The 17,422-nt window shown below is 36.8% G+C and overlaps 1 protein-coding gene across 1 annotated transcript; it reads left to right on the top strand.

Moving 5' to 3' along the window:
• The first annotated feature begins 14,119 nt into the window (after positions 1-14,119).
• LOC110143527 (olfactory receptor 2H2-like) lies at positions 14,120-15,065 on the top strand. Its single transcript, XM_020903176.2, is given in 2 exon segments — positions 14,120-14,863; positions 14,865-15,065. Coding segments are annotated over 2 exon segments (945 nt in total).
• Positions 15,066-17,422: the final 2,357 nt, after the last annotated feature.

The following is a 17,422-nucleotide window of genomic DNA, read 5'->3' as shown; positions in this document are numbered from 1 at the left end:
TGAGTCCAACTCTTTCTACCCCATGGACTATAGCCTGCCAGGCTCCTCTGTCCATGGGTTTCTCCAGGCAAGAATACTGGAGTGGGTAGCCATTCCCCTCTCCAGGGGATCTTCCCAACCCAGGGATCGAACCCAGGTCTTCGGCATTGCAGACAGATTCTTTACTGTCTGAATATGGTTCTGGACAAATTGGTGAATATCCTTGTGCTCAAAATTCAAAGATTTTGTATTGATAATGTGTGTTATTGTATATCTAATGCAGCAATGCCTACACATCTGAACTTAGGACAGCTCTGGAACATAGTAAACATTTAGTGAATGTGAACTAGTTACCACTAATAGCATCAAGAGCATTAATCATTATCAGTAAGTATTAATAGAAATAATATATCATTATCCCCACTTTTCATGTATATGAAAAAACAGACAGCCAAATTACTGTTGGTGGAGCCAAAACTTGTTATAATTTTCTAATATTATAGTATGAAATTATTAAATGTACAAGCCATTTTTTCTTTGTTTCTAGCATAATACTGAGAACTCTACTTAAATGATAGTCAAGTCAATGGTTAGTAGGAGATATTGAGTTGCCTTTGGGCGTGAGAGATAAAAATGCTTTACTCATCAGCTGCTTTTTTTCCCCGTATTTCTGTTTTTTCACATCTTCTATTCAATACTCTTCCCCACATTTTGTATGACACTAATGTCAGCTCATTCATTAGTTCCCTTTTTACATTACCAGAAAAATGAACTTGCCCTTTGAAAAGGATATTTTCATCCCACTGTCATCATAACACTTCTCCCATTTCAATATTCTCTACTAATTAAAAGAATCCTGAAATACTCCTTATTTTTTTTTCCTTCGGCTTAAAAATTCTGCTGACTCTTTTTTTTTTTTTTTTTTTGGTATGACAATATAAAGGGCAAACATTCATTCAAAGGAGTGAAATGACAGCAAGTATTTTTGGAGCCACTGAAAATATTTGACTTTTATTTCAAGATTCCCAGGAAGCAAATTGAACTCTGGTTATTGAATGTGAAGCAACCTAGAGGCAGGAAAGTATATGAAATGATCTTGAGAGATCTTTCCCATTCAATGGTAATAACATAATTCTCTTCAGTAGACATCACTCACCTTTTCTTTTTTCTTGTGTCAAAAAGATATCTACCCCATTCATTATGCCATGTTTTGAAGGAAGTTTAGTCCAAAGACAGGATGAAAAATCCAGTGACTTTTTGACATTTCACCTCTTGTGAAGTTCTTATTCAGCTACATTTTGTCCACAGACTGAGAATGAAATTAGCATATAACTGGACTGAATCAAAAACATATGAGAAAAGTTCATATGATGAGGTAAAAGTATATTAGATATAGTGCTTTCAGTCATTCAGGTGTTTTTGGTCGACCCTGGCTCTTCTCAGCAAGTTCCTAATACAATGAGAAGCTGATTTTATAAATACCAGCGTTGACAGAGTCATGGAGAGAAGGTTTAGCTTTAACTGAAGGCTTACCGTTCATACAATGCTCTGTGCTCTTTTAGCCCTAGGGATTCCAGAGTCCCTCAAGTTTAATTGGTCATTGTGTCCAGAGTGAAACTATGTGAACTCTATTCCCACCTGTACAGGTAGCATAATACTGGCCCATAGGTGGTTCACACATATTAAAAACTAGATTGAAAATACTAATCATGATTCATAAACCATGAAAAATAAGCTTGGGATTGTTTAATCAGAAAAATACAAGACTACATGAGCTTTTAATACATTCTTTTAAATAGTCTCAGGGTCAAATACTGAGACCACAAATGGTGTATATGGGATAATAGTATTTCTACTGTTATTGTTTTTGTGATGCATGTGTTTGGTCGAAGCCTGCTAGAGAGCTCCACGTTAAAAAAACTATATCATACAAAGTTCCAACATAAAAATTAACACATAAATTTAAGGTTACCATGAATTCACTGGGGCAGAATTATAGCTGACTCTCCAACAACATGGGCGTGAGCTGCAAAATCCACTTATACACAGATTTTTTTCAATAAATATATAAAAATAAATGTATAGAGCATCATGTGTAAGACTTGTGTGGAAGAGGATAGCATATCCTCATGCAGGCATGAGTGATACTTAATATAAAATTAATAATTTAATTTTTTATTGTTTGTAACTTTGCTTTCAAAGAATTACATTATTATCATACAGTATACTTTTTTCTCTTTTTCACAGTTAAAGAAACTATGTTTCAGTCTATCATCACAGGTAAATAGTTTTTTAAAAAAAAAACAGTATTCTCAACACTGTATTATGAATATGACTGTATAACATATACCATAAACATTTTAAAATGATTCACTTAGTGTATAAAGTAGGCTACTGTGAAGCAATTATATCAGTTATTTATTTATTTATAAAACATAAAGTAAGTATCTATCTCCTTTTTTGTTATCAATGTATGTCATTATACCTTTAAATAAATATGAATTTATTTTTCAAATTGTCTTTTTATTTTTTGATTTCTAGTAATACATGTATACAGAGTTTTGTATCATAAGGCAATATTAATGTAGGTACTGACGATTCATCTTGTAAACAGAAGATGTAAACTTAAGGTATCAATATATACAGTACAGTACTGTAAATGTATTTTCTCTTCCTTATGCTTTTTAAATATCATTTTCTTTTCTCTAGCTTCCTTTGTTGTAAAGAATACATTATAGAATACATATAACGGGTGTTAATAAACTGTTTATATTATCAATAAGTCAACGGGTGTTAATAAACTGTTTATATTATCAATAAGTCAACAGTAGGCTAGTAACACTTAAGTTTGGGAAGTCAGAAGTCATGGATTTTTGACTGAGTGTGGAGTCAGCACTCCTAACTCCTGCATTGTTCAAGGGTCAACTGTAGTAGAAATGTATGGAATTGGAACAGCAATAGTTTTTGAAAATAAGTTGATCTATAACTTGATAGGTGCTCGCCTAAGATGACATGATGAAATTGAACTGAGCTTCAGTATAGATATAATCTCAAAAAACATTTTTTGCTAGTAGTTTAATGTATTTGTTTTCACTTGTTTCTCTTTTGTATAATGCATTTTTTATAAATTGTAAAATCCTCTGTGTAGAATATAATCATTTTCTAAATTATTATATTTCTTAACACTTGTCCCTATTGTTCAGTTCAGTCTCTCAGTCGTGTCTGACTCTTTGTGACCCCATGGACTGCAGCATGCCAGGCTTCCGTGTCCATCACCAACTCCTGGAGCTTGCTCAAACTCATGTCCAGTGAGTCAGTGATGCCATCCAACCATCTCATCCTCTATCGTCCCCTTCTCCTCCTGCCCTCAATCTTTCCCATCATCAGGGTTTTTACCAAAGAGTCAGTTCTTCGCATGAGGTGGCCAAAGTATTGGAGTTTCAGCTTCAGCATCAGTCCTTCCAATGAATATTCAGGACTGATTTCCTTTAGGATTGACTGGTTTGATATCCTTGCAGTCCAAGGGACTCTCAAGAGTCTTATCCAACACCACAGTTCAAAAGCATCAATTCTTCTGCGCTCAGCTTTCTTTACAGTCCAACTCTCACTTTCATATGTGACTGCTAGAAAAACCAAAGCTTTGATGAGACAGACCTCTGTTGGCAAAGTAATATCTCTGCTTTTCATTTTGCTGTCTAGGTTTGTCATTCTTTTCTTCCAAGGAGCAAGCATCTTTTAATTTCATGGTTGCAGTCACCATCTGCAGTGATTTTGGAGCCCTAGAAAATAAAGTCTCTCACTGTTTCCATTGTTTCCCCATCTATTTGCCATGAAGTAATGGGACTGGATGGCATAGTTTTAGTTTTTTCAGTGTTGAGTTTTAAGCCAGCTTTTTCACTCTCCTCTTTCATTTTCAACAAGAGGCTCTTCAGTTCCTCTTCACTTTCTGCCATAAAGTTGGTGTCTTCTTCATCTCTGTGATTATTACTATTTTTCCCAGCAGTTTTGATACTGGCTTGTGCTTTATCCAGCCCAGCAGCTTGCATGATGTATTCTGCATATAAAATAAATAAACAGGGTGACAATATACAGCCTTGTTATACTCCTTTCCTAATTTGGAACCAGCCCATTGTTCTATGTCTGGTTCTACTGTTGCGTCTTGACCTGCATACAGTATTCTCAGGAGGCAGGTCAGGTGGTCTGGTATTCCCATCTCTTTAAGAATTTTCCACAGTTTGTTGTGATTGACACAGTCAAAGACTTTGGCATAGTCAATAAAGCAGAAAAAACATTATTATGGAACTCTCTTGCTTTTTTGATGATCCAGCAGATGTTGGCAATTTGATGTTCGATTCCTCTGACTTTTCTAAATCCAGCTTGAACATCTGGAAGTTCATGGTTCATGTACTGTTGAAAGCTGGCTTGGAGAATTTTGAGCATTACTTTGCCAGAGTGTGAGATGAGTGCAATTGTATGGTAAGTCCTGAATTTTCTTCCTCCAACATCTGGTCATTTGGGGATCCTCATGAGGCCATGAAGAGTGCAGCACGGATGACAGAGGTAGGTGATAAGTATCTGTACCCTTAGTTCACATAATTTATGTCCTCTGAGCATGCTCTGGTCAGATCCAAATGTTTGGTTTCCAGTTGTATGTTGAATTTTTACTGCATGAATCCAACCTTATGCAATGGTGGATCTGACAATATCGAGCTTAATAGGAAGCCCCAGTTGCATAATCACTTGATGTCTATACTACATCAGAATAGGAGCTTTGAAAGTATTAGGTTAGTGCAAAAGCAATTATGGTTTTGTACTGTAAATATTTTTAAAGCATTATAACCAGGCTCAAACATATCTTCATTAATCAAAATAGGAGCCATTATAATCAACACATTCTTGCCAACGAGAAATAAGTCTGTTTAGTGAAAGTGAAAGTAGCTCATTCGTGTTCGACTCTTTGCGACCCAGTCCCGGGAATTCTCCAGGCCAGAATACTGGAGTGAGTAGCCTTTCCCTTCTCCAGGGGATCTTCCCAACCAAGGGGTTGAACCCAGGTCTCCTGCATTGCAGGCAGATTCTTTACCAGCTGAGCCACAAGGGAAGCCCAAGAATACTGGAATGGGTAGCCTATCCTGTCTCCAGTGGATTTTCCCAAACCAAGAATCAAACAGGGTGTCCTGCACTGCAGGCAGATTCTTTATCAACTGAGCTATCAGGAAGTCCAAGTCTGTTTATTTCTGTAGCATAAAAATCTGTGCTTCGGGATTCAGTGTACTCTTGGAAATCATTTTCTGTCTCCTGCTGGTTGTGACAGTGGTTTCCTTGCAAAAGGTGTCAAAATGCTTGAGGAAGTGGTAGTCAATTGGCGAGAGGTCAGGTGGTTATGGCAAATGAGGCAAAACTTTGTAGCCCTATTCCTTCAACTTTTGAAGTGTTGGTTGTGTGATGTGCAGTCAGGCATTGTCTTGGAGAAGAACTGGGCCTCTTCTGTTGACCAGTGCTGGCTGCAGGCATTACAGTTTTCAGTGCCTCTAATCGATTTGCTGAGCATGCTTCTCAGATGTAATAGTTTCACTGGGATTCAGAAGGCTATAACAGTGGATTAGACCAGTAGCAGACTACAAAGCCGTGACCATGGCCTTTTTTTTTGGTGGGGGGTGCAAATTTGGCTTTGGGAAGTGCTTTGGAGCTTCTTCTCAGTACAACCACTGAGCTGGTCATCATCCATTGTCATATAAAATCTATTTTTCACTGCACATCACAATCTGATTGAGAAATAGTTTGTTGTGTAGAATAAGAGAAGATGGCACTTCAAAACGAAGATTTTTTTAATTTGCATTCAGCTCATGAGGCACCCACTTATCGAGCTTTTTCACATTTCCAATTTCCCTCAAATGCCGAATGACCACAGAATGTTCGACATTGAGTTCTTGGGCAACTTTTCATGTAGTTGTAAAAGGATCAGCTTTGATGATTGCTCTCAGTTGGTTGTTGTCAGCTTCTCATGGCCAGTCACTTCGCTCCTCATCCCCAAAGCTCTCATCTCCTTTGCAAAACTTCTTGAACCACCACTGCACTGTACATTTGTTAGCAGTTCCTGGGCCAAATGGTTGGTGTGAGTTGTCTCCGCTACTTACAACCCATTTTGATTTCAAATAAAAAGAATTGCTCAAATTTGCTTTTTGTCTAACATCATTTCTATAGTGTAAAATAAATATAAGGTAAATAGCAAGTAATGTCATTAGCAAAAATCATAGTGAGAAATGCCAATTAAAATGATGTATTACATAACCACATATATTTAAGAATGTATTTCAATATCAAACAACAGAGTTCAACAATGCAAAACAGCAATTACTCTTACACCAACTTAATACATCTAATTTTCTCTTGTGTGAGGCATTTCCCTGGTCCAAGACTCTAAAAGTCTGTATGCCACTCTTTTTTTTTTTTTTTTGGCTTTCGGGGATACCATATGAAAAGTGCTTACCTATTACAGATACTACTAGTACCACAAATATATTTTGTTACATGTTTCAAGCAACATGATAGCTTTTACCACTGTTTCTACCTGCTAGAAATCTCTCTCTTGCTCTTAGATCTATTTATAACTTACAGCCTTCTCAGTCACCTGATAGTTTATAGCAGAATATCCAGTGTGGCATGTGCTACCTCCAGATCCACTGGATTCCATCAAATATTGAGCCTACTTGTATTAAGTAGCAAAAATGAAATATGTTTTTCTTAATATTAGAGAGAATGTACAAGCACACCTAAGATGATTGAACTTCTGAAACTTCACTTAATGTGGAGGGCCCTAAATCTTTGTAAGGTTTATCTTCTACCCTTTGACATGCATGCCATGGTATATTCAGACTTCTTGCAATTTCTTGCTCCTTAGATCTGATTTAGGGCTTCCCTGACAGCTCAGTTGATGAGAATCTGCCTGCAATGCAGGAGACCCCAGTTTGATTCCTGGGTTGGGAAGATCTTCTGGAGAAGGGATAAGCTCCAACTCCAGTATTCTGGCCAGAAGAATTCCATGGACTGTGTAAACAAAGAATTGGACATGACTGAGCAGCTTTCACTTTCACTTGGATCTGGTTAGGATGCTGCCATCAATATTGTGAAATAATTATGTTCTGTGAAATATCAGGACAGTCAAGATTTTTGAAGACTATATTTTGTCAGAAAAGGGAGAGTTGATTTAGATCTAAGGTGGGACAGTGAGTATGTCCTATTGTCCTCACATAAATGTAAATTGCTTTTACTGTACTGATGGGGATTAAAAATGATACACTCGATAGATCAACCATATGCTAGAGCCTATATTAATCTATTCTTGTTAAGATTCTACAACAGATACACAGCTGCAAATAGGGCAACCATTTGTTAGGTGTAAGGTCGTGCACTTTCATGTGCCTTAGTACCCCTGGTGCTGAGTAGATGGGAGCCATTATCAGTTTATTCTCCATCTTCTGGTTCAAAGTCTGAACTAATCCATGAATTTTATTCAGGGCACAGTATTGCTTCTGATCTTGGCTGATGAAAGGCAGGTCTATGGATTTTCCCTTGGCTTTTATTCCATTAGGGCATCAATAAGAGAATTCTTCCATTGGCTAAATATATCTGTCCTCATTATGCATTCAGAGACCATTAAACACCATGGAGCAAGTCCACAAGCCTTCTGGACTAATTGTAAACTGAACTTAGGCCACGACTTCATTTATCTTCTATGCCTCTAAGCCTTCGCTATCATTGGGGGTCATTATGACATTTTGTGTGCCCTGCATCAAATAAGACTCGATATTGGATGGCCCTCACAATTTTGGTCTCAGTGCTTGTCTTTCCCCTTGTTCAGTTAAACTGGTAAATGGCCATAGGTTGCATTAGAAAAGTGAAAGTGCCATTTGCTCAGTCGTGTTTGACTCTTTGCGATCCCATGAACTATACAGTCCATGGAATTCTCCAGGCCAGAATACTGGAGTGGGTAGCCTTTCCCTCCTCCAGGGGTTCTTCTCAACCCAGGGATCAAACCCAGGTCTCCTGCATTGCAGGTGGATTTTTTACCAGCTTAGCCACAAGGGAAGACTTATAGTGCATTGGAGAAATGCTAAGTAGATTATTTATTGTATATTCTTGAAGTGGCATTTCAAAGTTCTTTCTTAAGGGAACTGCCCTTCCCTTTAATTGATGGAATCTAGGTCTGAGAACAGACTTAGACATGAGACCTGGGTAAAGGATCATTATTTTTATTGCCATTACCATTTCTGTTTCACCAACTCAATATTTTGACAAATCTATTCCACCAACTTTGTAATTGTCTCTACGTATGTCTCAACCCTAGGAATACTATAACCTACTAGCCATCACCATAGATACTTGTGTATTAAGGCTCTCTCACTGCTGAGCCAGCCTGCTGTTCATTCTGTTAACTGTACCTGGGTTCAAGTAGTGAAGAGCTGCCATTTTGCCTCTGCTTATTTGAAATTTTATCATTCACATTCTTAGTAGGGATCCTAGTTTCTTGAAAGCATCTCCTCTTGTTAACCTGGGTCTGCAGAAGACATTAAGCTTCCCAGAGATACTTTGTCCCTTTACTAGTACATTCTCTACTCACTTAATAGAGTGTGTCCTCTGGGACATCACAGGAAGTGTGGTGAGATGATAGATTCTCTGTTGGTACATCATAAATCCATTCTAACATTCCCAACTCTGAGCACTGTTACACTTTATTATTCTGTCAAGGCAACTGCAGCAATGCTATCACATTCTCTGTACATATAAATCTATAAAAGTTTTATACTACATCCCTGTAGTATTAATATATTAGAACTGAATCCAGCATTCCTTTCAAGAAATTGAATTCTTAAGTACTGCAAAAGTGTTTCAATGTCTATAAGCTTTTCCATACCCAGATTTGTATTCTGTTTCTCCTTTAAGAGAGGTTACTGATGGTATGTGTTAGCCAGGTACAACAGATTTTAGAATAATCTGTTTTCTCTTATAGTAGGGATCATAGTTATTGCTCTGGAGTTGTTGAGTAAGGACAATGAGAGATTGTGAGAAGGTTTGAAGCATCTTGCAAGGACCGAGTTTACATGATCTCTGACAAGTGGAGTTTTCTCTCCTCTAACAAGAGGGAGAAGACTGCTTTTGTCAGTTTTAGAGGTTCAGAAAAATCTGAAAGTAAGTTCACGTTTTTGAGGTGCAACACATATCCATCACCTTAGGTGTAAGGGTATGGCTTTATCCCTTCCAGAGTCCTGACTTTAATATAAAGTCTGTTGAGATGTGTATTTTTCTTCTTTGCAGTCCTGTCACTCTTATAACCAAGTCCTGGGTCCGATTTTCAGCCCTTTTTCCTATGCAGGACGTGAGAATCTCTTTAAGTGCTTCCATGGAAGTTTACTTGCTTTTGTAGCATTCCCTAGTTATTGGTTCTCAGAGTTGCTCCCTGGACCTGCTTCATTATCATCAACTAGGACTTTATTAGAAATGCCAATTCTTGGACCTTACCCCAAACCTAGGGAATCTTAAACTCTGGATGTGGGACCCAGAAATCTGCATTTTAACCAACAGTTTGAGAATCATAGCCTTAGGCTGGTAATTGGCTGGCTGACTGACTGGAGCATACTACTCTTTTTTTTTTTTTTTTTTTTCAAGGCTGCCAAGATAGTCAATGAAAGCCAGCAATGTTGACAATTATCTGAGTATCATTACCCTCATATCTTTCAAGGGCTAGATGTACTCCAATGCTTCCTTCTATGTGTATGCCAAACCACAACATGTAAGACTATTAGTAGTAGTGATGTTAGAGCATGTTGAGTTACCACTATTCCACTTACCCCTACCTGTGGAAGGTTTGTCACAATTTGACTGGTGAGTGAATTATTTCCTGAATACTCTTCTAAGAGTCTGCTTTCAAATACTGCTTCCAGACCAATTCCATTTAGGTCCTCCAGAAACCAGAGCTTGAGAATAGAAATTAGATTCAAGCAACTAACTTCAGGAATAATGGTGAAGGACAGGAAAAATGAGACAGGTAAGAAAAACAGAGTGTAAGGGCATATTAGTCAGGTTGTGTGCAATGGGAGATCAGTTCTCCCGGGACTTCCTGGAAATCATAAGATTTTTTTAACATGAAGGAAGAATTGCTGGAACACTTACCCACTTGCTACCATTCTCCCTTGTTTGAAAGTTTCCTCTTGGGTCATTAAATCTCTAGCTTTTTTGAGCAGCACTTTGTGCCAAGTAGAGTCCCACAGTGTTACACAAGGCCTGGGGCCAACCAAGAAGATATATACAGAATGCTTGAGCTAAGACACTGTCAGGATGGGTGAGATGAATCTGAATTTACAGAGAACTGTCCACTAAAGTTCTGCTGAAATCAGAGATGGGCTGTACATTGACATATACTTCACCAGAGGCATCTATTTTAGAAGGTGAGATGTAAATATTGTATTCCACATTTGTAACCACATTAATTGGGATGCATTGGCTCTCCATGAAATCTCCTCTAGATGCTGTTCTCAGAAGCAGAGGAGATGAACTAAAAGAAAAGCACAGACAAAATTGACATTTGTGAGAAGACAATCTCAACAGAAATAGATATAAGGAGAATTCTTATGGTATTTTGCATAGTGAATATGAGCTAAACTACCAAGAATCTTTTGAGAATAGTTGATCCAGGACAGGGCAGGGGAGAGACCTCTTCCAATGACTTGTAATTAGACAAGAGCTTAGATAGATGAACGGAGACACAAATGTATTAGATAGAAATATAAATAGATATATACATACAGAGAATATCTTTTAAAAGACAAAGAAAACCAGGAAAAGTAGAACAATCTAGCTTAATACAAAGAACACAAACCAAAAGTTACTGGAAGTAGATAAAATCATAGGATGAAATAGGAGGTATTTTGATTTTGGAGTGGGAAAATCATTAACTCAGAGTTTTTAAAACATTAACTTGTTTCTTCTACTAAATATTAAACTCAGATTTATAATCAAAGTGGTAGCATTTCAACTCTAGTTTGCAAAAGTTTACAAAAAATAAAGGAACAATGGCACAGAAAAAAGAATAGAGGCTCAGAAGGTATATATGGATTTTCAAAAATTGGTATCATTTTAAAGAAAAAAAAGCTAAGTAAAATAAAAATATGAGATATGAGGGATCTTATGCATCTTAATTCCTTTCAAAATATTTGTGTTTGTGAGTTCTTGTAGATTACTATCTTGTAAGAGATACTAATGAGAACTATTAATTGAGAGAACTTCAAATAAATATACTTCTAGTATTTAGATAAAATCAAATGTTATTCATGATAGGTGGGTAAGAGTAGGATGGATAGATAGAAAACAATAGGATCAGAATATTCAGGAAATATCTTCCAGCAAGCTGTGTAAAAGTAAAAACATATACTGAGGTAAAAAGCTGCATGATATTATGTTGTTGAAACTATATTAGACTGAGATTAAGAATTCACCCCTATGAATTCATATAATAGATTGTAAATATCAGGGCATATCATGATTTTTCTTAGAATCTTGGCTTGAGTGGTCCATTTGACACTATGTATTATTTTTGAAAAGAAAGTGAAAATATTGGTCCCTCAGTTGTGTTTGATTCTTTGCGACTCCATGGACTGTAGCCTGCCAGGCTTCTCTGTCCGTGGAATTCTCCAGGCAAGAGTGTTGTAGTAGGTTGCCATGCCCTTCTCCAGGGGATCTTCCAACCCAGGGATTGAACCTGGGTCTCCTTGCAGGCAGATTCTTTACCATATGATTTTTAATGTTTTCAGCACATTTCATTTCTGTGCTGATTTGATTTTCTCTAGTTCATATTTTCATTTTAAAAATTATTTTAAAGTGATAAAAATATATAGCATAATTGCTGACAAAATATAGGAAGATGACTCAGGCATATTTCACCACCTGATACATTTTTTTAATGTGTAAGGATTAAATAAGCTAAGCCACTTATCAAACTATCAAGTTACATGGTAAGAACTCAGTCAAGCAGAGTTTTGCTGCTGCTACTGCTTAGCAATGTCTATTTAGTTTATGGATCTCTGATTAAAATTTCTTTCTATCCATTGAATATATGTACATTTTCTTAAGTCTATGTTTGTGGAATGATTTGGTATATAAGGAATAAATTATGAATAAAGTGATAGATACAGCACCTGAAATTTGCCATCAGAATTTTGATAATTTAGTTTGTGTGCTTAGTTGCTTAGTCATATCTGACTCTTTGCATCCCCATGGACTTTAGCCTGCCTGGCTCATCTGTCCATGTGGACTCTCTAGGCAAAAATACTGGAGTGGGTTGTCATGCCCTCTTCCAGGGGATCTTCCCAACCCAGCGATCAAACCCAAGTCTCCTGCATTACAAGCAGATTCTGTACCATGTAAGCCACCAGGGAATTAACTGTTTTGGAAAAGGAATACCTTTATTTAAATGTTGGCATAAGTAATACTTTATCAAACATTGATTTGGATGAGAGAATGGAGTCCAAGAGTTTACATTTCTTGAAGGGCTGGAAGTTAAAGGGAGTCACTGAAGGGCATAGACTTGTACAATCTTTTTCAAATCTTTAACTTTGATTATTGTCCTTCTGTGAGTTTTGTTGGGAGACTCCCTTGGCAAAAGCTTATTGTAAATGAAAATACTTAAAAATATAGAAAGTGTATTAAGCTTTAAGTGTATTAAAGTCAAAGAGCTGACAGATTTTGTTATGCTACACAAATAGGAAAACTGGTAGGGAACAGAGAAGCAGGAAGGTGAAGGAAAGAGTACAGAATCTTTAAAAATTAACAACAGAAAAAGGGAGAAAGAAGGAAAAGGCACAAATGGTGTCATCTTTCTTTAGGATGTTAAGGAAATACCACTAGTGATTGAGTGGAAAGAATATTTCCCCAAATCTTTTTTTAATCTACTGGAAAGATAAATAATAGATAGTACATATTTCAAATTTGTTTTGTAATCTATGGTTTTATGGAAAGAAAAGCATATTAAAAACTGATATGTCTGCACTGCAATATAAAGATAGATTATGTAAAGTGATGAGAAGTGGGTCCAATTACTTTTCAAGGGAGAAAATGTAGATATATGACATTTCTTTTTTCTAAATGGTATAACTTACATTCTCTGTAAAACTTTGCTTCTATATTTTGATGTTTTGCTGCTGGAACAATCAACTGAAAAGTATCATCAGGATTATGATATGTAATAAACACTGAGCAGTTATTATGGGCCAGGAACTCTCTTCACATTAGTTTCTTCTTTTTTTTTTTTTTGGCCACATCCCACACATGTCATGTGGGATCTTAGTTCCCTGACCAGGCATGGAGCCCACACCCTGCCTTGGGAGGGCAGAGTCTTAATCACTGGACCACTCGGGAAGTCCCCATATTTAGTTTCTCCAACAGGCATAAGTAGGTTCTATGATTCCTCCACCTCCCTTCCATTTTTCAAAAGATAATCTAAATAAATAACTAAGAACAGTAAGTTTACATAACTTCCTTAGATCACATATCATAAAATGTCTGAGGAATAATTCAAGCTAAAAAATCAAGAGAGATAGTGGAAAGGTGAAATGAAGAAGAGAAAGGGAGGATGAAGAGAGAGGAATGAAGACTAAGGGATGGGAGAAAAGTATTCAGACAAATTGAGATACAAAAACATAAAAATGGAAACAAAAGGAAAAAAGAGAAAGAGAATGTTATTGAACAGTAATTTGTATAAAAATTTATGCAGTAAATGTAATAAATGTGTAGTCTCTGAGAGCAAGGATAAAATAATCTCATAATACTTACCAAAGATATTTTGACTAGAAGGTATTCAGTATTTATTTACATAATATTTATAATATAAAGTTCTAATCAGATACAAAATATGAACAAGGTGGGAAAGAGGATGAGAAGAAAAAAGAAAATGAATTATGGGTATGAATGATTAAAACAGATTACTAAATTTTGTGTTTTTTTAAATATAGGAGGGAAAAATCTCACCCTTGAGCCCTTGAGTAGAAAGTAATCAAATAATTCATACTGCCCTTCTCCCTGTCTCTGTACAGGCCTTTGAGCAACTACTTTTGAACTACTTTCTAAAAAGACAATTGCTCCAGAAGCTATGTTCACAATTTGTAATGACAGCCATAGTGATTTCATCCTCCTGGGCTTCTCTGACAAGCCATATTTGGAGAAGACACTTTTCTGGGTGATCCTGATCTTTTATTGCTTGACTATTACAGGAAATTTGGTCATAATTCTTGCCTCCTTGAAGGATCCAAAACTCCACATCCCGATGTATTACTTTCTTTCCAACCTATCTCTGCTAGATCTCTGTTTCACCAGCAGCTGTGTTCCACAGATGTTGGTTAATTTCTGGGGTCCAGAGAAGACCATCAGCTACACTGGCTGTGCCATTCAACTCTATGTCTTCTTGTGGCTTGGGGCCACTGAATGTATCCTTCTTGTCATCATGGCTGTGGACCGCTATGTGGCAGTATGTCATCCACTCCAATATACCACTATCATGCACCCAAAACTTTGTCTGCAGCTGGCCGTCCTAGCATGGGGGACTGGCCTGATTCAGTCTCTGATTCAGTCTCCTGCTACCCTCCAGTTACCCTTCTGCTCTAACCGGAGGGTGGATGACATTGTGTGTGAAGTTCCAGCCCTCATTCAAGTCTCTAGTGCAGATACCATCTATAACGAAATCCAGATGTCCATAGCCAGTATTATTCTCCTGGTGGTGCCCTTGATTATTATCCTTTCCTCTTACATTGCTATTGCTAAAGCTGTGCTGAGAATAAAGTCAACTTCAGGCAAGAAGAAAGCATTTGGCACCTGCGCTTCTCATCTTCTTGTAGTCTGCCGTCTTCTATGGCACTGTCACAGCTGTCTATCTTCAACCCAAGAGTCACTATGCTCATGAACAGGGCAAGTTTCTCACCCTTTTCTACACTGTTGTAACCCCGACTCTTAACCCACTCATCTACACTCTAAGGAACAAGAAGGTAAAGGGGGCACTAATAAGACTAGGGAGGAGGACCTGGGATATTTGGAATAACTAAAAATGTTGGACTTTTGCTTAACTTGAGAAGAGAGAATGACCTCGTTCTCTCTGAGGTCTTCAAACAATCTGAAGATATACCTCCCAACCTTAAAGTAGTAAAGAGCTGCATTTTGTTCAAACTGAGATCCTTATTTGCTTCATGATGCTTATTTAGGCACAGTATGTGGTAGAAATGAATATATTTATTAGTCATATTAAAGAGCACATAATATAGTTGAATTGGGGCAACAAAAGAAACACAAGCTTGCAAAATAAAAGACTAAATATAACAGCCTATGTCTGATCACTATGCCATGTGCCTTTTGAATATTATCCACCAAAATTTATTTATTGATGCCTTTTAGTTACTGCTTATAAGTGTTCACTACTCTAGTTTATTTCACTGAAATCCAGGTATAAATTGTTTTTTTTCTTTTTCAGGTATAAATTCTTGATTCTCCTATAAGATTGTGTAATCAAATATGGCTCCCATCTGCTTATGCTTAATTCATGATAGATGGAATTAGTATTAAGCTGTATTCCATCCCATTTTCCTGTACTGATAAACTGTACCACTTGTTTCTGATTTGGAGATTTCATATCAAAATTTTTTAAAACTTAAATTCTTATTTGCAAACTTAAAAAACTACTGTTACTCAAACCAACAGTAAACTGGTCAGAAATGACATAATATTTCTCACTGTTGATAAGAGAACAATGGTTATATAATCATTTTGTTATCTTTTCACTCAATTCAAAGATTAAAAAGAGTAAATGGGAAGAAATCTAAAAGGACAGAGGTTGTTTTGTGATATTTTGCTTTAAGATTGTACAGCTGGAGCAGCTCTAGGAGTGATGAGATTTATGACGTGGACATAGTAATGAATTCCTGAGACTGAGAAATGGTATTTACCTTCGAGATGGAAACAGGGATGCCGGCATTTTCAAAAGTTCATCTCACTTTTGACACAGCCTGAAATGATACTAAGGCCTTTAGTAAGAGGAAAGCTGTGCATCTGATGCCAGAATGTAAATGCATGTGGAGAGAGGCCATGATACCAGTAAATGAGAGCAGTAAGAAGGGAAGATATACAGTTCCTCAGACTTTAGAATTCGTAAGATTCACATGGTATACTTGTTAAATATTAAAGTACTTGTGTTTCATACTCAGAATTGCTGATTTAAAGCATCTTGTTGTGCCCTGGGATGGACGTTTTAAACAACACCATAGGTGATTCTGATGCAAGCTGTTTGTGGGAACTGTGGGAAGTTCCAGACTAGATAGTTGCTCAGCCAAAATGACATAAGCTTTAAATGAATCCATGTATTTTAAAAATAGGAGCAAAGGGAAGAATGGTCTAGAAATAGAATAAAACCAATAGATCAAATCCCGCTTTCTGAAGTGAGGGTGGGATTATTTTCTCATAAGGGAGTTGTGGTTGAAATACTGTCTTCAAGAGAGGGTCTCAATTCAGTTAACATAGGAACTGAAAAATAAAGGTATAGTTAACATTTGTTAACTAAATTATTTGAGGATATAGGTGAATTATTAATTATGGGACAGGCGATCCCAATGGTACATCGGAAGGTTTTAGGAAGGATAAGGGCAGGTGTGTGGGAAAGGAAAAGGATTTCACTATGGGAATAACAGCATGGAAAAATGGAGATGACCAAAATGCATTTACATTTTGGGAGATGAGTAAAGAAATAGTGGTCAGAGGCACTGTGGACTTAGCTTTGCACTGACATTTTTGTTGATATGATTTTTTTCCACTCTAGTCACAAATTTTTATGGAATGTATACTGAGATCCAGGCACTGTTATAAAGCCACAAAAAAGTCAGAAAATATTGATTCCTTTATAGATATTCTAGATAACATCCAATATTTCCTTATATAAGTCACTAATTCAGGAAAAGACTGGCTATATTATGGATTCAGGCATTTTATTCCTTTGAAATTTAGTGTCATATTCTGGCACATGTGTTGTAGATGGTGGTAGGTTTAACCTTCTGATGGTTGCATAGTAAGTTCTGTTTATATATTGTTCTGTAATCCACCCGAAGTCTTGAACATAGGACCTGCTATAGGACAGGAACATACGTTCACCAGTATAAAAACCATAATCAGTGGTATATTCATATATGTACCTGTGTTTGTTTGCATGTCTGCCTTTTTTAGTGTGTAACCATAGAAATTCAGATACATGTGAAAAAAGTAGCACTTAAAGCATGGCTATTATAAAAGTTATAAATCTTGCCCCTTTTCAGGTCAACAGTAGGAGAATTCAGTAAGAATAGCATTTGAAAGAGCAAATAAGAACAATAAAAGCAAAAGTCACTAATCATCAGAGAAATATTTGAGAGTATAGACTCCA

Source organism: Odocoileus virginianus, chromosome 27 (assembly GCF_023699985.2).
Source record: "Odocoileus virginianus isolate 20LAN1187 ecotype Illinois chromosome 27, Ovbor_1.2, whole genome shotgun sequence".
Classification (NCBI taxonomy): Eukaryota; Metazoa; Chordata; class Mammalia; order Artiodactyla; family Cervidae; genus Odocoileus; species Odocoileus virginianus.
This window is presented reverse-complemented; position numbering and strand designations above follow the sequence as displayed.